The sequence below is a fragment of the Chlorocebus sabaeus genome, chromosome 9 (genome assembly GCF_047675955.1).
Source record: "Chlorocebus sabaeus isolate Y175 chromosome 9, mChlSab1.0.hap1, whole genome shotgun sequence".
Lineage (NCBI taxonomy): Eukaryota > Metazoa > Chordata > Mammalia > Primates > Cercopithecidae > Chlorocebus > Chlorocebus sabaeus.
In genome coordinates this window covers 96,181,083-96,204,908 of record NC_132912.1, presented here as the reverse complement: position 1 = coordinate 96,204,908, position 23,826 = coordinate 96,181,083, and the positions used below count along the sequence as shown (strand labels likewise).

Genomic DNA, 23,826 nt, shown 5'->3' with positions numbered 1-23,826 from the left:
AGCTGTAGGTCCAGAAAGAGTGGGAAATCCCTTCTCCATTTTCACTGAAGGCAATTGGCAGCATTTGATGAGCCAGGAAAACTTAGGCGCCCAGCTCTCACCTCTGAAGGTGTTTTGAAGAAATTCTATGTTAAGTCATATATATATATATATGGCAAAGGATCAACTCACAGTACATCAATTCTGAAAAACCATATTCCTTCCCCGATCGCGTTTACTTGAAATAAACTCTGTCATTCCTTTGCCGTCCAGTAGGAGGCACCCTTTAGCTGCTTTAAAAAAGCTGAACATAGGGATACTGAGTGGGTGTGTTCAATAGCGTGAGAAGGAACAGAGAAAAGTCCAAAGAAAAAAATGACTAAAGTTTTAAAACTCCATGAAACTCAGAAGAAAATGAAAGCAGTGATGGAAAAATCAATTAATTCAGTTTCACGAACCATTGCTAAAAGGCAGCAACATTTTAGTGGTTTCCTGAGCTACCCGTATTTCTTAGCTCCAAATTCATGTTGGTTTCATTTGTTGCACGGAATTATTTTTAGTTTAAGGTGTGTCCTTTTCACTTCCACATTTCCCGAATTCGTAAGTCTGTGCCTGCGGCACTGCGTAGACGCGGGGAGTTCGGTATCAGTTTACACATTGCCTTCAGTAAAATCCGCCAGAGGTCCACCCATTTTTGCCTTTTCCTCTTCCTTGCCCGGTCCCTGGGAGAAATCCTCCCTTCACTGGGAGAGAACTTCTCTCCCGGGGCGGTGCGACCCGGAGCTCCAGCGCCCGAGTCTCCACTTCGTTTGCTGACACTTGCTTTCTGCCAGCTAAGAACCATGCTGCGAGTGATCGTGGAATCCGCCAGCAATATCCCTAAGACGAAATTTGGCAAGCCGGATCCTATTGTTTCTGTTATTTTTAAGGGTAAGAAAAAGTTTTCTTCTTTTTCTGAAGTCCTGTTTTGGAATGTTAGTTTCTTGGGTCACCTTCTTGAAAAGTCTGCATTTAGACGGCTGATGAAGCCAGTCTCTCCAGCAGCGTTTGTTACCTGCGCAGGACAGGGGACAGGACCCATTTCTGGGGAAAGCATTTCATTTTCTCCAGGGCTTAAGACTCATGGAATGACCTGATGTTTTAGCTCTAAGAGTGTGATTTCTGTAAGCTCTTGGTGGAAAATGCATTTGCCAATCCCTAAATTTCAGGTATCAACAAAGGTCTGTATGGGTTCAAAGTAAGTTTCAGTAGTCTTAGATGCATTTTAATTTTATCTGCCTGTGAGAAATGGGTAAAGGAGGAAGAAGAGCAATTAAATTGTTGGAGGCACCATTACTCCTTGAATCAACCTGAGGCTGCTTTGATTGTCAATGGGCTTCTGGGCGGTGGAGTGAAGTTCACAGTTTTACTGAGTTTTCCTGCCCTTTTGTGTCTTTGTAATTGTTTTTGTATCTAGGCAGTTGGCGTGTTTTTTTGTACATTCTGTAGCTTTTAAATTGCTCATTGAGGAAGAACTCTGGACTGCTAGTTTGCAGTTTGGGGATCTAGTTCTATCTTGCTTGCTGAATGACCTTGGGCAAGTTACTTCATTTCTCTGGGATCTCAATTTTCTTTTCTGCAAAACAGGCAAGAAGGGTTTAGACAAAGATCATCTCTAAAAGCCACATGGTTGGCTGAGCACGGTGGCTCACCAACCCTGAGCCAACTTTGGGAGGCCAAGACAAGAGGATTGCTTGAGCCCAGGAGTTTGAGGCTACAGTGAGCTGTGATCATGCCATTGCACTCCAGCCTGGGTGTAAAAATAAATAAAAATAAAAGGCTTGTCCGGGCACTGTGGCTCATGCCTGTAATCCCAGCACTTTGGGAGGCCAAGGTGGGTGGATCATGAGGTCAAGAAATCGAGACCATCCTGGCCAACATGGTAAACCCCATCTCTACTAAAATACAAAAATTAACTGGGCATGGTGGCGTACACCTGTAGTCCCAGCTAGTCGGGAAGCTGAGGCAGGAGGATCACTTGAACCCAGGAGGCAGAGGCTGCAGTGAACCGAGATTGTGCCACTGCACTCTAGCCTGGTGACAGAGCGAGACTTGTCTCAAAAATAATAATAATAATAAAATTTAAAAAAAAATTTTTAAAAAAAAGGCTCATGGTAATTTCAAAAGGCTATTTTCCTATGACACTTGATTGCCATTGCAGGAGAGGGGACAGGAATGCTGTCATGGCACAATTTGATGTAAGCGACTTAGTTTTGGCTAAAGTAGGGTTTCTAACTCTCAGTGTGGAGGCTTTATCTATTTTGTCATTGGTAAGATTGCCGGCTCACTTCTTGGCAAGAGGGATGGGAGAGAGAGGGAAAGGCAGAGAGAGTCGGAGCATGGATAGACGTGTGTTTCCTGACCATACCTTGCTACATTTCTCATTTCTTCCAGGAGCCTGACTGCTACTCCCTGTCAGTTCCTGAGGCATCTATACCTTTTGCCTTTCTTTTTCCCATTGTCCGCCTTTATTTCTCTTCTTAAACCTCTCCCTCTGAGGATGAGCAAGAAAATGAAAGAAATGAATCTCAAAGCTGGCTGGCTGGGTGTGGTGACTTATGACTGTAATCCCAGAACTTTGGGAGGCTGAGGTGGGTGGATCATATGAGAGCAGGAGTTTGAGACCAGCCTGGCCAACATGGCAAAAACCCCTCTCTACTAAAAAATACCAAAATTAGCAGGGCATGGTGGCCTATAATCCTGCTACTTGGGAGGCTGAGGCAGGAGGATTGCTTGAACCCAGGAGGAGGAGATTGCAGTGAGCCGAGATCGTGCCACTGCACTCCAGCCTGGGTGACAGAGCAAGACTCCATCTCAAAGAAAAAAGAAAGAAAGAAAGAAAGAAAGCTGACAAATTGTTGGTTGGTTGAAAAAAAATCTGAAGAGCAAAAATTGGATTTAAAAAAAATAAAAAAAAAATTTAGAATAAGACTGGGTCTTGCTATGTTGCCCAGGTTGGTTATAATTCCCTTGCTCAAACTTTCTTCCCACCTCAGCTTCCCAAAGTGTTGGGATTACAGGCGTAAACTACCACTCCCAGCTTAAAATCGGGCTCTTAAAGGACAAAGAGGTTTGAAAATCTGGCTACTTAATATCATGGACTCATGTTATGTCAGAGTTTATTTACATGTGTTAGGTTTTATTAAGTTTTTGTTTTCTTGAAGCAGTTACATAATAGTGACATAATATGAAGATTTTACATCCTTCATCATTGACATATAAAGACATTAAAATATATTGGGATCAGTCCGATCATGTAATTATTTAAGTCTTATAGATTATAGAGGAGTTGGAGTTAACACTATATTGAAATCTGACTTGTTATTTGTCTGGAGTTTGTATGCACTGATGGAATATTTTAAATGATGAAAAATATATCTAAGTCAATGAATGCAAACAATCAATTGAAAGTGGAAACCTTCAGTGAAGTTGGCAAATATAGTCTATCTAACCAATTACACATTTAACTTTAGTCTCTTTTCTGGCCTGCTTTGTTCATGCAAATCAAGTGGTAAAGTCATTCATTCATTTAACTAACAAGCAACCTGACAGAGGAAAGGATACTCAACTCAAAGAGTAGGAACATCTGCATTCTAGCTGACATTAACTCAATATCTGATTTAACTACCTGAGTCTCCAATTTCTCAGCTGTGGCATGATGGGAACTGGTTTTTAGATGTCTTCTGTCTTTTCGATTATGTAATTTTCTAGTTCCAGGTGTTGAGTTATCTGCTCTCAGCAAGATGTGAAATGCATTGCCTTAGGTGCTGGAGGGGATATAGTAATGAACACAGCTCTCCTCCTGCTTTCAGTCTATGTCGGTGGTTTAAAATCCTGGTGATGGCAAACCCTTTACAGGTGTGTCCGCAATTTTGAGCACTGCGTAAAATTAAGTAACATTAAGTTCTGACGGAACTGAGGATACTTATAGCACAATACTGTCCATCAGAGGGAACATGGAACAAAGGCAGACACACTTCATAGTGTGTTGTGGGGTAGGGTATGGTAAAATGGAAAAAGCCCTACCATGCCTGTAATCCCAGCTACTTGGGAGACTGAGCCAGGAGAATCCCTTGAGCCTGGGAGGTTGCACCACTGCACTCCAGCCTGGGAGACAGAACGAGACTCCATCTCAAAAAAAAAAAAAAAGAAAGAAAGAAAAAAGGAAAAAGCCATACCAGAAGATCAAGGCAGCATCAAAGAAAGTCCCTGTGTTAACTGAAATATGTAAACATTTTGCCACTTGGGTAAATAAGCAAAGTCAGGGCAGTAAGCAGCTATTCTCAAACTATAAGACCAGGGGAAATGATTGTCAATGGTCATGCTCGCATAGACACTGTGAGGCCCTATTAGGCTATAGCTACACTTATTAGGCTATAGCTACGCTGCACTTGGGATTGTGCTGTACTGACAACCAACTGGTTTACAGCTGACCTCAGTCTTTCATGTTAAAACCCTTTCTTTCTTTCTTTCTTTCTTTCTTTCTTTCTTTCTTTCTTTCTTTCTTTCTTTCTTTCTTTCTTTCTTTCTTCCTTCCTTCCTTCCTTCCTTCCTTCCTTCCTTCCTTCCTTTCTTCCTTCCTTTCTTTCTCTCTCTCTCCCTCTCTCTCTCTCTCTCTCTTTTTTTTCTGCCATCCAGGAGGGAGGAGTGCAGTGGTGTGATCACGGTCTCGAACTCCTGGCCTCAAGCGATCCTCCCACCTCAGCCTCCTGAGTAGCTGAACTATAGGCACACACCACCATGCCCAGCTAATTTTTAATTTTTTTTGTAGCGACAGGGCCTCTCTCTGTTTCTCAGGCTGGCCTCGAACTCTTGGGCTCAAGCAATCCTCCTGGCTTGGCCTCCCAAAGTACTGCACAGGTATGAGCGCCCAGTTGTGTTCAACTGCGAGCGACCTTTCTGAGGCTGTCAAATTACTCAGGGCCTGGTAGGAACTAGGAGGATCTGCGGGTTGCTGTAGTCCTGGTGCATGGTTTTTGTTGATGTTTAGCAGTGCAGGTGTAGATTATGAAAGACACAACGATTATATAATTTTTCACATCCTTGGGGTGCACCAGATTCCATGAGCCAGATCCAAATCGTGAGGCTGCAGTGAGTGCCTGTGAGCCAGGGGTGGCCATTCTGCCCCAAGTTCCATGCAGACAGCCAGGCTGTGAAGCTGAATCTAGCTGAGATAAGTCTACAAGACCTCTGAGACCAATTTCACCTCTGAGACTTGATGATTCCTCCGAACAGAACAGGTTGTTAAAAAACTTTTTAATTTTAAATAATATAATATTTTTAACTTCTAAAATTAAAAATGCAAGTAGACATAAAATAAACTAACAATCCAGAAGGGATTAATGCCACTAAAAAGTGCAAATTCTCCCTGCACCTCTTCTACTCTTTCTCTCTCCCACTGTTAGTCCTTCAGGGCCACCACGCTGAACAATTTGATTTGAATCCTTCTCGAACTTTTGCTATAGACATGTAAGTTGTCCCAGCTACTACCTGTTAGCAATAGGACTGCAGTGGGTGTCCCTGTGGAGCATGGCTTTGTGAATATACACATTTTATTTTATTTTATTTCATTTTATTTTTTTAGACAGAGTCTCGCTTTGTCACCCAGGCTGGAGTGCAGTGGTGTGGTCTCGGCTCACTGCAACCTCCGCCTCCTGGGTTCAAGTGATTCTCTCGCCACAGCCTCCTGAGTAGCTGGGATTATAGGTGCCCGCCACCGCGTCCGGCTAATTTTTGTATTTTCAGTAGAGACAGGGTTTCACCATGTTGGTCAGGCTGGTCTTGAACTCCTGGTCTCATGATCCGCCGTCCTCAGCCTCCCAAAGTACTGGGATTACAGGTGTGAGCCACTGTGCCCGGCCATGAATATACACATTTCAAAAGCACAGCTTCTATCTTTGTGTGTGTGTGTGTTATTTTTCTTTTTTCTTTTTTTTTAGACAGAGTTTTGCTCTTGTTGCCCAGGCTGGAGTGCAATGGCATAATCTTGGCTCACTGCAACCTCCACCTCCCAGGTTTAAGTGATTCTCCTGCCTCAGTCTCCCGTGTAGCTAGGATTACAGGCATGCACCACTACGCCCGGCTTATTTTTGTGTTTTTTAGTAGAGACAGGGTTTCACAATGTTGGCCAGGCTGGTCTCGAATTCCTGACCTCAGGTGATCCACCCACCTCCGCCTCCCAAAGTGCTGAGATTACAGGCATGAGCCACTGCATCTGGCCTTTTCTTTTCTTTTAAAGATGCTTTTGCTGGACCTTGACATTGGCTTCCATTTTCCCTTTGACCCATCCCTTGCTTCTGTGTCCAATCTCTTGAAAAGGTGATTGAGCAGAGGTTTCCTTGTATACTTTTATATTATTGTGTCTTTACAATGTGGCAACATTACATTCACATAAAACATCCATCTCCTTGGGTACATAGTTGTTGCTACTATAGCATTTTTCTCGTCCTCTCCTTACGGTATCCTCCATTCCATCAGCCAGAATTTTCTCTCCCTTCTGGTCTTGTGTAAATTTTTCCTTGTGGAATGTCTACTGCTTCTGTCCAGATGGCCGCCAGATAATTGTCATGTTATTACTTATTTCTTCCAGATTCCTGTTATTTTACTTGAACCTGTTTTTGGAATGTGAGCCTAGATATTTCTAGAATATCCCCCTTCTAATTAGCCTATCAAACTTTGTAGTCTTGAGCAAACCACTTAACCTCTCAGAGAGTCCTTTTTTCTTTTGAGAAATGGGGCTGTCATGGCTTATCTGAAAGGGAGTTAATCTCTAGACATCCCAAAGGCTGTGACGTATCCAATAGACACATGTGTATTTTTAGTACAAACCTGCTTTGCTATTTGAAATTATAAGTTGATTTTTTTTTCAGATGGGGACATTAACACCAAGAATATATCTTTTAAAGCATTTTTTAAATAAGCTCCAAAGCTATGAGAACTTTACTGCCTGGCAACAGAGCGAGACTCTATCTAAAAAAAAAAAAAAAGAATGAGGAAGTGATGTGAGAAAGACCTCATGGATATTATTCCCTGTGGTCTGTCCAGGCACTTGGTGCGTTGCCCAGACAGAGCCTTGGTTCACCCAGTGAGAACCATAGGACTCATCAAGAAGATCCCTATCAGCTCAAACTGATAATCACACTACCCGGGTATTCCCATAAAACCACTGTATTGTATTGACAAAACAATCAGGAAGGCAAAAGTGTTTAATCTACTGTGTCATTTCCAACCCTTCCTGGAGAACAAGGCTTAGGGACTCACTGCCTAAGGAAAGTGGCCCCACCCTATGGAAGCATGGGAACTCTCAGAGGTACACTGCAGGGTCTCAGTCATCTATAAAGCTACAATTGCCCTTAAAAAATTAATTAATGTGCCTTGTTTTTCTTTCCTCCTTCACAACACATCTCACCTGCGTGCCCTCAGCTTAGGGGTGCTGGTATTTGTCTGGTATGGGTTTTCCTTTCTAATCACGCGTGCGTTTCTCCTTTCCCCTAGGATTTGGCCCTGCCAAGAAGGCATGGGATTGTTATATCCTCTGCAACACCCAGCACATCCCTGATGTTGAATATACATTTTAAATATTGAGCATGTAAGAAAAGAACTGGCAGGAGATTTGAGACACCTTGGTGTGATAAAGTCCTTGATGCTTAGTCCTGAAAGAGACCCTGGGAAGTCAGCCAATTGCCCTTCTTTCCAGCTGAATTACATTTAATATTCTCTCAGGTGTTTGTGAATGAGGCTTAGCAAAGAACCCTGTCAAATATTCATGAACTTTGAGTATAACCAGTTCCTAGCACCTGTTCTCTAGGGGCAAATCGGTGTCTTAGACATTTTGCATTCTTGTTCCTGGCAAGGAAAACGTGAAGCTGCCAGTTTTTATGTTGAACCTTCATACATGAAACATACTATATAGAATGCCATGATAGGGCAGTGGTCACGTGACTCACTGTCTAATTTCTATTGAACAGCTGTTCTATTGCACAGGGGTGTGCTCTGAGCAGGTCTGAGTACAGTTCTCACTCAGAAAAAGTTATGGGACATTTGATACCTTAAGCCTTATCAGTTAACTTCTTACTGGGCATGAGGGTGCAAAGGCCCTGAGCTCTGGGGCCAGGGATGCCTAAAGGAGAATTCCAGTTGCAATCCCTAGTTGTTCATGAGCAGATAAAATTTTCAACTTCAAGCCTGGGCATGGTGGCTCACGCCTGTAATTCCAGCACTTTGGGAAGCTGAGGTGGGTGGATCACCTGAGGTCAGGAGTTCGAGACCAGCCTGGCCAACATGGTGAATCCCTGTCTCTACTCAAAATACAAAAAAATTAGCCAGGCATGGTGACGGGCAGCTGTAGTCCCAGCTACTCAGGAGGTGGAGGAAGGAGAATTGCTTGAACTCAGGAGGTGAAGGTTGCAGTGAGCTGAGATGGTGCCATTACACTCCAGCCTGGGCAACAAGAGTGAAACTTCATCTCAAAAAAAAAAAAAAAAAAAAACAAACAAACAAACAACAAAAAAAACCCAAAAAAACAACAGCAAAAAAGCACATCAGTTTCAGTGTTCTTAGTAATACCTCCTGCCTTGCAGGGCTGTTTGAGGATTAAATTAATGTACATGTGACATTGCACATGGCAATCTATAAATCTCCTTACCTATTTGATAATAGTTTCATGGAGCGCTACAGTACACCAGAGTTATTTCTGGAACTAAGGCTAGAAAAATACGCATAAGATAGCTTGGACTTTTAGGCCTAGGTGACCGTCTAGTTAGCCCACAAGAATGAGATGCAAACCAGAATAGACATGAAAAGTTACAATCTGAGTAGATGAAAGAGTGAAAAACCTTGTGGAGGAAGTGTCATTTGGCTTGGTTTTAAATGATGAGTGGAAATTTGACAGAAATAATGGAAAAAAGACATTCCAGGCTTTGGAACAGCACAGAAGGACCAGGGAGCCATGGGGAGGAGTAATGTGGTATGAATAGGGTTTGAACTTTACTCATCAACCAGTCGGGAGCCTCATTAGGCAGCAACGTGAACAGCAGATTCCTACTAGTCAGGGAGACTAGTAAGAAGGCTTATTAGTTGAGTCAAATGCTTCTCAGGACAGGTGGAGCTCATCCCAGGGCTGGAATCAGAAGGAAGGCACTAATAAGGAAAGACACTGAGGAAGCAGCCTGATTGAATTAAATTAATAAGGAAGCCACACTGGACAGGCGAATTCGGCCATCCTTCCTCACATTCTACTGTGAAATGGAACATCAGACTGCCTTGCTTCCAGCTGGAGGGTGTGCCCTGTGGGCGAGTGCATGGCTGGTTGGGGTAGCTCTGCAAGAAGCCAGCATGAGGGCAGTAGCCACCTGAGGCAGCAGGCAGGAAGGCCACTAGGAGATCGAAGGAAAACAGAAATACAAAGTGATTTTTGAAGACAAAGTGTGGTGTCTTCCCAAAGATCAAATTGGGGAGCATTTCCTCAACCAAGCTGAGCAGTGGTTCATTTGCATAAGGTCCTTCTCTCCCTAGCCTGTTGTACTATCTGAAAGGATAGGGAGTCACGGTTCAGAATTGCTTCATTGCAAGGAGCAGATACTCACTTCACTGTACTCAAGGAAACCTTGGTTTTTCTAAAGCTAGAGAGAAATCTAGAGTCCAGATCACAGACCTCACAGGAACCAGAATCGTGTCACCTCACTTCTCCCCACCTCCCAGGGACTGTGCACCCTCCTGCCTCTGTTTCTCCCTGCACATGGCAGCCATTACTTTTCTGCATATTGGCTATAATTGTTGACTCTCTGCAAATTGGCTATCCTTAGTGAGGTCTCTTGCATGGGCTTTGGGTTGCCACAAGGTGACTGGGTCCTGACTCTACATCCAACTACAGTGGCAGCATCTCATACATGAGATAGCTCAGAGAAAAACACCCATTGGCTTGGTTTTGGTCAGATATTCAGCCCTGCTCCAATCAACTGTGGTCAAGGGGCATGGAAACCCAAGACAAAGTGGGTAGACCAGATGTGTCTACTCACAGGGCAGCCTTCTGGGGCCCTAGAATATGAACTCTCCACCCCATCTCCTTCCAGGGATTAGATCTGTTCTTTTCCATCTTTAGTCTGTTGGTTGACATAACCTCTCCCTTAAAGAACCCCCTTCTTTCTGTAATTAACACAATACCTGGAAAGGGATGTCCTTGGGATTAGAAAAATTAATTTTCACTCCTGATTTTATCACTAGGAACTGGGTGTCTTTGGGCAACTTTATTTCTGAGCCTTCATTTCCTCATCTGCAGAGTGTGGAGAATAATCTGTACCTCTCAGGGAGCTTGTCGGGAGCAATTGTGATAAAATATCTAAAGAACTTGTCATAGTGCTGACACGGAATGTTGTATGACAAGTGCTGTGTCTTCCGGCTTTCATGCCCCACTTCTTCCCCCATTGCTGCAGGGACATACAGAGTCCTGGGGGACATTTCCAAGGGGTGGCCCAGGCTTAGCTGTTCAGAATAAACAGGATGCTGGTCAGCTGTGGCTGCACAAACAGCTTAAAGGCATTGCCTAAGTAGGTTATTTGTTTTTAATTGTGGTAAAACACATATAACATAAGATTTACCATCTTAACTATTTTAAAGGTACAGTTTTTTGTTTGTTTGTTTTAGTTTTAGTTTTTTTTTTTTTTTTTTTTTTTGAGACGGAGTGTTGTTCTGTCTCCCAAGCTGGAGTGCAATGGCACCATCTCGGCTCACTGCAATCTCTGCCTCCTGGGTTCAAGCGATTCTCCTGCCTCAGCCTCCCAAGTAGCTGGGATTACAAGCATGCACCACCATGCCCGGCTAATTTTTGTATTTTTAGTAAGGAGGGGTTTTGCCATGTTGGCCAGGCTGGTCTTGAACTCCTGGCCTCAAGTGATCTTCCCACCTCAGCCTCCCAAAATGCTGGGATTTTATTTCTGATTTCCTGGGGAAATGGCCTACTGTTCTTCATAGAGCCTGCACCATTTTACATTCCCACCAGCACTGCATAAGTGTTCCAATTCTCCACAGCCTTGACAACACTTCTTCTTTTTTTCTTCTTTATTTCATAGTAGCATCTTAATGGGTGTGAGCATAGTAGGTTCTTAGCAACTCTCTGGCTTGGATTTTCAGCTCACACTTGCTGCATTAGCTCAGAGTGAGAATTGCTGCAGTGCAGGCCTCGTCCTCAGTGATCAGCAGGATCACTGTGATGATCAGCAGCTCTCCTGTGATGGAAAGCCCGCCTGGCAAGGGCCCAGCAGCAGCCTGAAAGAGCCTGGTGGCCTCTTGGCCAGTGGAGCCCAGCTCTGAGGTCCGTGTGGCCAGAGTTGTGCTGGGAACCATAGCAGAGCAAAAGACATGTGAGAAATAGTGATCTCGACTCACTGCAACCTCCACCTCCCAGGTTCAAACAATTCTCCTGCCTTAGCCTCCTGAGTAGCTAGGATTACAGGAGCATGCCACCATACCCAGCTAATTCTTGTATTTTTAGTAGAGAAGGGGTTTTGCCATGTTGGCCAGGCTGGTCTTGATCTCCTGACCTCAGGTTATCTGCCCACCTCGGCCTCCCAAAGTGCTGAGATTACAGGCATGAGGCACCGCACCCGGCCCTCATTTCATTTTTAGGAAGTAGGTATTATTGCCATCTTCCTTTTCCCTATGAGGGAGCTGAGGCAGAGACAGATCAGGATTTAACTGGATTCCAGATGGTCCATGTGTCTTCACTGAGCTCAGCATGGATGAAGAGGTTTCTTCACAACCTGTGACTACACAACCAACTCAGATAAACAGTTCCTCTCTCTCTGAACGGATTGAGTTGTTTAGTGGTTGGGGTCATTAGGATCCAGTCTGAAAAAGGAAGAAAGTGTACCAAGAACAAAAGAACATAAAAAAAAGAAAAAGAAAAACAAAACCCATCCCTCCTCGGGTGAGTTTGCAACAGAGCAATGAAAGCCTTTATGATATGCTGTGACTCAGAAGCTCAGAGGTGACATAGCTTAGCAGTGAATCAGTTCCGCTGATAGTCAAGTTTGAGCCATTTTAGTGGAGACTGGAACTGTAACTTCTTGTAATGTAAAGTATTAAAAATCTAATATCTGACTGGCAGGGTGAGGTCCACTTCATTTCACCTCCATTTGTTGGTTTATGACCTTCATCATCTTTTTCATCTCAATAGTGCAGCTTATAAATTGAAAAAAAAAAAATCCTTGCCCTTCTCTCTCTTTCTTTCAATAAACAAAACGTTATGCTTTTGTTTACCCCTCCTAACAGTCTGAATTCATTGCTGGGACACTCCCTGTCTCTGTCCCTCCTATGTTTAGCAGCTCCTTCCTCATTCCAAGCATGAATCCATTCAACAAGTATTGATCCAAGTGTTGATGGAGAGGGTACTCTGCCGGGCAGCGTGCTTAGCTCTGTGTATAGGGTGGAGAACAAAGCAAGTTTAGCCCTGTCCACATGCATCTTATAGTCTAAGCTATAAATAGGGCCAGCGTTCAGTGAATTAAGAGTGCAGGCTGGGTGTGGTTACTCACACCTGTAATCGCAGCACTTTGGGAGGCTGAGGCAGGCGGATCACTTGAGGTCAGGAGTTCGAGACCAGCCTGGCCAACATGTTGAAACTCTGTCTCTGCTAAAAATACAAAAATTAGCCAGGCGTGGTGATGGGCACCTGTAGTCCCAGCTACTTGGGAGGCTGAGGCAGGAGAATTGCTTGGACCTGGGAGACAGATGTTGCAGTGAGCTGAGATTGTGCCACTGCACTCCAGCCTGGGGGATAGAGCGACTCTGTCTCGAAAAAAGAAAAAAAAAAAAGAGTGCAGTGTGTTTAAACTTCTGGAAAGGAGACATTATCATTATTGGCAATTATATTGATGGTGATGGTTTACTGGCTGCTAAGCACTGTGCTCATGCTTCACATGTACTTAGTTATTCAATTTTAACATACTCCTTTATCTTTTTTTTTTTTTTTTTAAGACAGAGTCTTTCTCTGTCACCCAGGCTGCACTATAGTCGCGTGATCTCAGCTCACTGCAACCTCCACCTCCCAGGGTCAAGCAATTCTCCTACTTCTGCCTCCCGAGTAGCTGGGATTTCAGGTGCGCACCACCATACTCAGCTAATTTTTGTATTTTTAGTAGAGTCGGGGTTTCACCATGTTGGCCAGACTGGTCTCGAACTCTTGACCTCAGGCGGTCTGCCCGCCTCGGCCTCCCAAAGTGCTGTGATTACAGGCGTGAGCCACCGTGCCTGGCCTACTCCTTTATTTTCTCACCAAAAAAGTAAAAATAAAAATAAGAAAGAAGTCCTCACTTGAGAGCTGAATAAACTGAGTCTCGGGTAGAGTGGGTGAAATGCTTCGCTCAAGGTCTCACAGCAGGGTCCAGGTGGAGCTGGAACATAATGCCCACTGCCGAGGCTGTACCACCTACGCTTTCCCTTACGCAGCCCTGAGTGCTTGGTCTTGGTCGCATCCAAATTTGGCCCATCCTGTGGTCAGGCACATGAACTGAGCCCACGTGGCTGGCAATCTGGGCTCTACTGCTTACTCTTGGCAGTAACCTCCCTGGACAAAGCCAGCCCTGAGGGCATCTGGTCACACCACGCTGGGGCGTGGGGCATTGGTGCCTTTGAGCTGGACATCTTTGGTCTCAGAGGACTTGTCTAGGGCCCCAAATTCCCTCTTGTTTGCCCTAGGGTGTTGGACACATTATGATGGCTTCCATGTGTGAAAGTGCCTTGCAGGGCACTGGCAGTGTAGAAAGCTCTTTCATGGGTGTAATCTTTTTTTTTTTTTTTCTTCAGAGATGCAGTCTAGCTCTGTCACCCAGATTGGAGTAAAGTGGTGCAATCCTGGCTCACTGCAACCTCTGCCTCCCAAGCTCAAGCAATTCTCCTGCCTCAGCCTCCCGAGTAGCTGGGACTACAGCAGTGCACCACCACACCCTGCTAATTTTTTGTATTTTTAATAGATACGGGGTTTCACCAAGTTGGCCAGGCTGGCCTCGAACTCCTGACCTCAAGCAATCCGCCCGCTTTGGCCTCCCAAATTCCTGCGATTATAGGCGTGAGCCTTCACGCTTGGCTCATGGGTGTAATCTTATTTGTTCTCCACAACAACACAAGGAGGTACTGAGGACCGATATTCATACCCATTGTTCAGACGAAGATATTGAGACTCAGATATCAAGGGAGGCCAAAGCTGTGTAGCCAGAAAGAGGCAGGGAAGGACTAACCTTTACCTTTTTCCACTGCTTCACATATGGCTGGTTTTCTTTGTGCTTGGCGTCTTCTCGTTTTAATTCCACCCTCTGTCCCTGCCCCAGGCCCCACTGACAAACAACAGCCCGCAAACGCTCCTGACTCCCAGCTCTCCCTCTGATCCACAGCAAACAACCAGCTCAGCGTGCGAAAGCACCCACAGGTGAAAGCCATGCACCACATAGGAAGGAGGGTTGAGGAAAGTGAATTAAACTGCTGGCGGGGCCAAAAATTCCATTGAAAGAGATGATTAATGGTGAGACACCAGGGTCTAAAGCTGAGGGTAAACTCAACTGGAAATTATTTGCCTGGGAAGGATAGGATCTAATTATCAAGATTTTTGACTCAGAGCTTTGCGGCTTTGCATTTGTTTTCAAAGTTATTTGAAGTGACTATTTTGTTTTCTGTTGATACCATCTCTTGGATGGGGGAAGGGCAGAGGACCGGATCCTCCCAAAGCTTGCCTGAAGGAAGCAGTTGATAGTTCTGATCCAACACATGGTAATGTCCCCTGTGTCCTGGGCACTGTATGTCTTCTCATTTGACCCTTGCTGCAATTCTACCAGGTGGGCTTTTGTATCTCCTTTTTAGAGGACACTCGGGCCTTGAGAGGCCCTGTAGGCCCTACCTCCTTAGCTGGGTTTGAAGTGTATTTGCTGAATACCTGAGACTTCATTCATTCTCTAGCAAATTATGTCTCAGAAATACACCAGTCAGAAGCCAGATAGGTTGAGTGGCTCCAGAGCCAGAAGACCTATATTCAAATTCTGGCTTTGTTTCTTACTAGCAGGTAATCCTGGACAAGCTACTTAACTTTCTTGTGCCTTGAATAAGGATCACAGTAATAATAATAGGTAACATTTACAAAGCCCTTAGAAGAGTGCCTGGCAGACGGTGAGCCCTATAGACGGTAGCTCTTATTCCTGGGCATTAGATACCAATCTTTATTAATGAAGAAGTCTAGATATGAAGAGTTGGAGTAAGTAGACCAAGTTTACACCACTGGAAGGTCTGAAAAAGTGACAGGTCACCTGGCACCCTCTGCCTGCAGTGGCAGTTAAGAGCACAGGTTTGAAAACAAGGCTGACTTGGGCTCAAGCTCAGCTCTGCTACTTACTGGCTCCATGATCTTGGGCAAGTCAGTTAACAACCCTGATCCTCAGTTTCCTTATCTGTAAAATGAGCATACTCATATCTTCTGTTTTTGTTGTTGTTGTTTGTTTGTTTGAGACAGGGTCTTACTCTGTCACCCAGGCTGGAGTGCAGTGGCCTGATCATGGCCCACTGCAGCCTTGATCTCTAGGGCTCAAGTGATCCTCCCACCTCAGCCTCCTAAGTGAGTAATCGGGACCACAGGTGCAAGCCACCATACCAGGCTAATTTTTTAATTGTTTGTAAAGATGGAGTCTCACTATGTTGCCCAGGAAGGTCTCAAACTGCTGGGCTCAAGCCATCTCCCACCTCTGGCCTCCCAAAGTGCTAGGATTACAGATGTGAGCACTGTGCCCAGCCTCCCTTGTAGGGAACAGGCGTGAACGTGTTTAATATGCCCAGCACACAACACAAGCACCAAGGCAGTCAAGCTGGGTACCTGGCCCTCCTGGGCACCCTTCCTGGCAGCCCTGGCAGTGAGCAGAGCTGGGACATAACCACGCCCCAGCATCAGCTTTTAGGAAGCAGATTCTGGCTGAGTCATTCAAACGGACTGGACTTCACTGTAACTCCCTTGGAAAATGTGGGTTTGATTCAAGAGCCTGTACGTCTGAAAGGTCATTTCCAGAGGCCAGTGGGGCACTGGGAGTGGAGAGGGGAGCACTCACCCCGCCTGCCTTTTTGCTGGGGCATTTCTCTTTAACAGTGATATCAGTGACTGTTTCAGAAATGTCCCAAACAACCTCGCTTTGTATCACCGTTTCCACTTGCCCAAAGTGCCTTTCTCCTAGAACCTGTTTGGCAGCATCTTCCTGGAACGATAGGGCAGCCAGGGTTGGAAAGCCGAAGTCAGCGACACTCCCGGAGAGAGGTCCACCTGATGGGCCCTGTGTCCCTGTGCTCCCCCAGGTGTCTCTCAAGTCCCGAGGACGGAGGCGTCTCTGCCAGCCTTTCTCAGAACCTTCTCTGCCCCTTGTTGATAGTAGAAATTAGCTGGCTCCTGGGGCTGCCAGGCTGCCTGCCAGGGAGGAGCAGTCACTGCTCACATGCCAGCTGCCCCAGGGAACCTCAGAGGCCTGGAATGGAGCCACATGGAAGAAATATTCCACCAGGGCGGTCCCAGCCTCACTGGGCACTTCCTCCAGTCACAGGGGCCCTGCCCTCCAGGGCTCCACAGCCTGGGAACACCCTGGGGGGATGCAAGGAGGCTGCCCTGGTGCTGTAATAAGAAATCATCTAGCTGGGCACAGTGGCTCATGCCTGTAATCCCAGCACTTTGGGAGGCCGAGGTGGGTGGATCACCTGAGGTCAGGAGTTCGAGACCAGCCTGGCCATCATGGTAAAACCCCATCTCTACTCAAAATACAAAAAGTAGACAGGCATGGTGGCGCATGCCTGTAGTCCCAGCTACTTGGGAGGCAGGAGAACGGCTTGAATCCGAGAGGTGGAGGTTGCAGTGAGGCAAGATTGCACCCCTGCACTCCAGCTGGAAGGAAGGAAGGAAGGAAGGAAGGAAGGAAGGAAGGAAGGAAGGAAGGGAGGAGAGGGAGGGAGGGAGGGAGGGAGGGAGGGAGAGAGGAAATCATCTGATAGTTTTCATTTATTAGTCTTACTGTGTGCCAGGCCCTGGGCTAGGCACTTTGTATTCATTCTTTCATTTAGTCATTAAAGCAGCCCTAGTAATCATACTTATATGAACTTATGAAGTCCAATTTACTCCAGTCATGGAGAAATTACTATGTAGTAAGCATTGTAGGGGGAATAACAATATTAATAATACATAGTCTCAGCCTTCAAGGCATCACCCTCCAACTCTGGAAACTAATTGCTCTTTGTCTCTTTTGACTGGGGTTTGAATCCCAGCTCCATCACTTACTAGCTGTGTGACCTCTAATAAGTTGCTTAACCTCTGTGTCTTGGTTTCTTCCTCTGTAACTGGGAATGACCATAATAGAACTTATCTGTTAGAGTTGTGAAGATTAAGTGAGAGAATCCATGGGAAGTACTGGGAACAGTGACTCTGTTCAGAGCACTTAATAATAAGTGCTAGCCATGTATGGGTGTGGTTCAGGGGTGTGTGAAACGTTAGGCACAATGGCAGATGAATTCATTTGGGGCTTTATATATCTCAAAAGAAAGGAGGCATAACTCAGAGACCTAGAAAAGGTGAAGAACTATTTCTGAATGGGAGATCAAATGTAGACTCCTGGCTGAACCTAGAGATCTTGTTGTTCTATTTTGTCTGCTGAAGGGTTGAGTTACTTAGGGAGCTTTTGTAGACAGCACCCTCACTTTTCCTGAGGCCATTTCAGAAAGACACAGCAATCTAACTGTTCAGGACTTGGGGGCACGTCATAAAGCTTATGTTCCATAAGTCTCGGGGGAAACTTCGAGATTATTTATCTCACCTGAATGCATCAGTTTATATATGAGGGACTCTGAGCTTGAGGGTTTAGCCTTATATTTTCCCAAGATGACAGCTCAAAGGAAGAGACGTCACAGATGTGAAAGTCCAGTAGAGGGGCTGGGCCGACATCTGTGCTTTTCCCTGCAGGATTTTTAGGATCAGTGAGATGGTGTGTATTCGGAAGCATTTCAAATGTGTTACCATCATGTTACTTCCGTGGGCACCTAGTGTTATTAGTTGGACTAGTCAGAATTCTCCAGAGCAGCAGAAGCAATGGGATGTGTGTGCATGTGTTTGTGTAGAGACAGAAGAGAGATTTTAAGGAACTGGCTCATGCAGTTGTGGCGGCTATCAAGTCTGAAATTTGCAGGGCCGGCCAGCAAGCTGGAACTTCACATAAGAGTTGATGTTGCAATCTCCAGTCTGAATTCCACAGCTTAGAAACTCAGGCAGGGTTTCTACGTTAGAGTCTAGAGGCAGAATTTCTTCTCCAGGAAACCAGTTTTTGCTCTTAAGACCTTCAACTGTTTGGATGAGGCCCATCTAAATTATAGAGGGTAATTTTGCTTTACTTAAAGTCAACCGAGTGTAAATGTTTATCACATCTACAAAATATCTCTACAGCAACATCTGGACTTATTTTTGACCAAACAACTAGACACCATGGCCTAGCCAACATGACACATAAAATGAACCATCCCAGCTGGCCACTGGCACAGATGTAGCAAGTCAGTCTTAGGAGTCCTGATGTCTTTCAGGGCTTTTTTTTTTTTTTTTTTTTTGAGACAGGGTCTTGCTCTGTCACCCAGGATGAAGTACGGGGGTGTGGCCACTGCAGCCTTGACCTCCCAAGTGCAAGCAATCCTCCCACCTCAGCCTCCTGAGTAGCTGGGACTATTGGTGCATGCCAGTATGCCTGGTTCATTTTTAAATATTTTGTAGAGATGGGCCGGGCATGGTAGCTCACGCCTGTAATCCCAGCACTGGGAGGCCGAGATGGGTGGATCATTTGAGGTCAGGAGTTCGAGATCAGCCCTACCAAAATGGTGAAACCCCCACCTTTACTAAAATACAAAATTAGCTGGATATGGTGGTGGGTGCCTGTACTCTCAGCTACTCGGCAGGCTGGGGCAGGAGAATCACTTGAACCCAGGAGGCAGAGGTTGCAGTGAGCCGAGATTGCACCACTACACTAGATCCTGGGTGACAGAGTGAGATTCCCTCTCATTAAAAAAAAAAAAAAAAGATATTTTGTAGACACAAAGTCTCACTATGTTGCCCAGGCTGGTCTTGAACTCCTGTACTCAAGCGATCCTCTGGCCTTGGCCTTCCAAAGTGTTGGGATTACAGGTGTGAGCACCACACTGGGCCAGGCCTTTTCATTAAGGGTCTGACAACACTGGCTGGCAAAGGAAATGGTTCCATACAAGAGGGCGGGTGGTTTAACTAAGAGAGCTGTTCAGTTCTCCTGGAAACCTTGTTCGGAGGCTGGCACTGGGCTTAATTACTGCAGTGGTGACCTCCGCAGAACTGAGTGAGAGGCAGGCGTAGCTAATCGGAAAACAGAAAATGTCCCGAAGAATGACTTGAGCCCTTGAGTACACTCAGAGTGTGCCCTGCATTTGAGTCAGTTGTTATGTTCTGGGCTGAAAGTATTTGATTTCTTTCCATAGGAAGAAACAGTCATCTTCATAAAATTAGATGCTGAAGCCAGATTGGGGGATAGGTAATGTGGAGAAAGGAGAGGGAGTTTCCTGTTATTCAATTTGATGTTCAGTGCCTGCAGTTTTAACCTTTTTTTTTTTTTTTTTTAAAGAGGTAGAATCAAATAATTGACTAATATAAAAGTGTGACTGGCTGCTGATAAGAAAAATAATTTAACTACTTTTTTTTTTTTTTGCCTGATGTGTTTGTGTGTGAGAATAGGTTTTCAATAAAAGGTAACATATACACATTTTGATAAACATCACAGCCTCCTTCTTGGAAGAGATTGAGCTGGGTTTCTCCAGAAGGGTAGGAGCCAATGCCAGCCGCTTAGTTTTTCCTTGTTAGCTAGGGAAATGGGAGGTGCAGTGGTTAAATGCATGGGCTCAGGAGTCATACTAGACCTGGTTAGAGGACTTCGTCCTAGCCCTGTGATCTTTGGCAAATTACCTAACCATTCTGGGGCTCTCTTTGCTTGTCTGCAAACTGAGGATAATAACAGTGCCTACCTCATAGGCTTGCCAGGAGGATTCAATGAAATGATGCATGTGAAGGGCATGTGAAGGGCTTAGCAGCCCGGGTACGGTGGCTCATGCCTGTAATCCCAGCACTTTGGGAGGCCAAAGTGAGCAGATCACTTGAGGTCAGGAGTTCGAGACTAGCCTGGCCAATATGGGGAAACCCAGTCTCTACTAGAAATATAAAAATGAGCTGGGCGTGGTGGTACACACCTGTAATCCTAGCTACTCAGGAGGCTGAGGCAGGAGAGAGACTGTAGTGAGCCAAGATCGCGCCACTGCACTCCAGCCTAGATGACAGAGTGAGACTCTAACTCAAAAAAAAAAAAAAGGTGGGGGGCTTAGCAATGCCCAGCCCGCAGTGAGCGTCCCCTAGGGGTAGTACCGTTAGCATCAGCCTCACACAGTGAGTGCCAGGAGCTGCAGGAAGTTCTGGTTGAATAGCTCCACCTGGTCTGTGGTCAACTGGCATCTGCCTGGACTCAGCCATTCCCCTTTGTTTTCAACACACAATTGAATCGTGTGTTCAGGAACATGCGATGGGAGAATCATTGGGCCACTTGGATTTTCCTCATGGGTTATAAAGTTTTTGAAGTCATAAAATCCAGTTTCTAATACCCTCCACCTTTAAGTACTTATATCGGCCAAATGAAGCTTAGCCTGGTACTTGAGGCTTCACAGTGAGACCATAACCTTCCCACAAAGCCCAGTTGCCCCCTACCCACTTCTACACTCTTTGGTTCCAGCCAGTTGGGTCCTGGAGTGTCCCCAGATGTGACGTAACTGGTTCTCCCTCCTCCATGCCTGATCTACCCACCCTATTGCGTCTACTGGAGTGAGCTAGTCTTCTGGCACCACATTTCCAACCCCTCATTGTCCTTGAATTCTCATCTAGTTCAGCCTCTGCTTCTGTGCACACAGCCTGAAGTCACCTTTCTTTCCTCTGAATTTGCCTGTGCATCGATACCCCTCTGATAGCAACTGTAGTCCTTTCTCTATCAGTCCCCTATAGCTACATTTCCCCTACCCATTAGACCCCTTGAGGGCAGGAACCATGTCTTGGGTATTTTTGTGTCTCCTATAGTGCTCAGCTCAGTGCCTGGCAACCGCCATTTCACAAACATTTGTTGGGTGGAAGAATGAAGGAGCTGAATAATGTTTGCGGAAGAACTCACTCAGTGAACCATTTCTGTGGGCTAAGCTCTGAGGTCTCTTGGCCTGAGCTGACCAGTCATTATTTCTGTTTATTCCCCCTCTGACAGGCAGGAAGGAACTTCAGGATGAGAATGAGACAGGGAAGAGCATGGTGGAGATTTTTGCTATTTCTTTTCTTTTCTTTTCTTTCTTTTCTTTTTTGATGGAGTTTTGCTCTTGTTGCCAGGCTGGAGTGCAATGGCACGATCTGGGCTCACGGCAACTTCCGCCTCCCAGGATCAAGGAATTCTCCTGCCTCAGTCACCCGAGTATCTGGGATTACAGGTGCCCACCACCATGCATGGCTAAATTTTGTGTCTTTTGTAGAGATGGGGTTTCACCAGGTTGGCCAGGCTGGTCTCGAACTCCTGGCCTCAGGTGATCCTCCTGCCTCAGCCTCCCAAAGTGCTGGGATTACAGGCATGAGCCACTGCACTTGGCCTATGGAACTTTTTTTTTTTTTTGGAGATGGGGTCTCGCGCTGTCACCCAGGCTAGGGTGCAGTGGCTCGATCTCAGCTCACTGCAACTTCTGCCTCCTGGGTTCAAGCAATTATCCTGCCTCAGCCTCCTGAGTGGCTGGGACTATAGGTGTCCACCGCCATGCCCGGCTAATGTTTTTTGTATTTTAGTAGAGACAGGGTTTCACCATGTTGCCCAGGCTGGTCTCGAACTCCTGAGCTCTGGCAATCCACCCGTCTCGGCCTCCCAAAATGCTAGGATTACAGGCGTGAGCCACCGTGCCCGGCTAGCCTGTGGAACTTTTTAAGACTAAGAACTGTCTTACACTCTTCTGTTTCCTGTTACTGGCACGCAGTGGATGCTTAATAAATGTTTGTGAATGAATGAATGAACAAACGAATCTTTTCACACTCCCCATCTGCTGACTCTGGAACAATCCTGTCCCTCCTGAGGACAGAGAGGATCCGTGGTCCCAGGCTCGGCGTCAAGGTAGCTTGCAGCGAGTCTTCCATGTACTCTGTTTCCTAGGTCAGGAACCAGGTTTGGGACTCATTTCATGTTGACAAGTGCTGTTTTTTTCCATGATCTACCTGGAGCCCTTGTCCCCTGCCTTGGCTCCCTGGTTGGAGTCTTGGGGACTTGGAGACTGGAATTTTGCTTCAGTGCCATCTTTCAGTGATGCAAATCCTACCCCAAGCCCGGGTGCTCAGTTTCTATTGCACTATTTGCTGCCTTCTCCTTGCTTTCCCTTCTTGCTGGGACTTCTTGGAATCGCCTGTCTTCTCTCTTGAAGGACTGCCATGGTCTCAGGGTCCAGATCCACTCCTTTGTGACTCAGTTCTCCACCCCCCAAGCCCCGGCTATGGGAGCAGGGGTAGTGGTAAGGTAGAGGGAGATTGGTGGAACTATTTCATGCTTGTTGAATGCAAGGATTCCTAACCTTTTTCAAGGTCACTAACACATTTGAGAATCTGATGAGAACAATGAGCTCTTTCCTCCAAGAAAATTCACAGATGCAATATTTTGTGTATGAGAGCAAATAATCTTGGAGAGTTTCAGGATACCCTGGAAAGTGACCATGAACTTCCTTACGGACATTTTCCAAGATGCCAGGCCCATCACACATGTTATATTTATGCATCTTCATTATCCAGCATTTCCGACAGCTTCCAATAAGGCACTGTGGTCTGGTGGCAAACACGCACACACACAGATTTTGGAGCCAGAGGGATGTAGTTCAAAATCTGGCTCTGTTTCCTTATTAGTTGTGTGATCGAAGGCAGGTTAACTACTCTCCATTTTCTTGGCTGAGAAAGGGGAATGACCATGTTTACCTCGAAGAATTGTCTCGATGGTTAGAGATACTGCGGTAGAATGCACAGCCTGGCGCCTAGAGATGATTCTGTAGAGGGAGCAGCTACAATTACACATAGAAACCATTTTGTCCAGTTCTATTTAAGTTAAAAATTCTTTGCATGTCTCCTCTTTCTCTCAAGAGCACTTTATTATACTGTAACCAGAGAGGAGGACTGGGAGTTTCTGTTAGAGAAGGAGAGGGATGGGTGGGGTCAAAATGGAAGTGTGGGAGGGGAAGTTTCAGGACAGCTTCTAGGGGACCTCAGAGTCAGATGCAGTGAGGGGCTGTGTAGGTCACATAGAGAGAGCACAGGCAGAACCAGTCAGGATAGGTCTGGGCACAAGCCGACGAGTAGCGTCATGCTGAAGCTTAGGAAGGGAAACCATTGGGCTGTGTGTTGCCCTCTCAAGTGGAAAAGTTAATGCGTAGCAGAGTGAGGGCCATGACTCACAGCCTTACTATGCTGAGGTCTTGGAAGAATGAGGTGGTTAGTCCCACAGGCAGCTGTGTGCTGGGAGCCAAAGCAATGTGACATTGGCTAAACAAAACCCACTACCTCCTACATTCCACAGCAGTAAAGGAGAAGCAAAGGCTGAGGAGTGATTCAAAGTGTGGCCACCAATGTGAGACTGCCTGGGTCTCAAATCCTAGCAGGACCATTTATTAACTGGGTGACTTACTTGTTTTTTGTTTTGAGACTGAGTCTCGCTCCATCCCTTAGGCAGGAGTGTAGTGGCACAATCTCGGCTTACTGCAACC

The 23,826-nt window shown here is 45.8% G+C and overlaps 1 protein-coding gene across 2 annotated transcripts in view; it reads left to right on the top strand.

The window, feature by feature from the left end:
• Nucleotides 1-578: 578 nt before the first annotated feature.
• Nucleotides 579-23,826, top strand: part of MYOF (myoferlin) — a 171,805-nt gene continuing 148,557 nt past the window's right edge. The window contains exon 1 of one of the 2 annotated variants that reach the window (XM_038009266.2): nucleotides 579-909. In XM_038009266.2, coding sequence (XP_037865194.2) covers nucleotides 822-909 — 88 coding nt within the window. In that variant the 5' untranslated portion in view covers nucleotides 579-821. The remainder of the gene's footprint in view (nucleotides 910-23,826) is intronic. The other variant, XM_007963586.3, reaches the window with a different exon arrangement.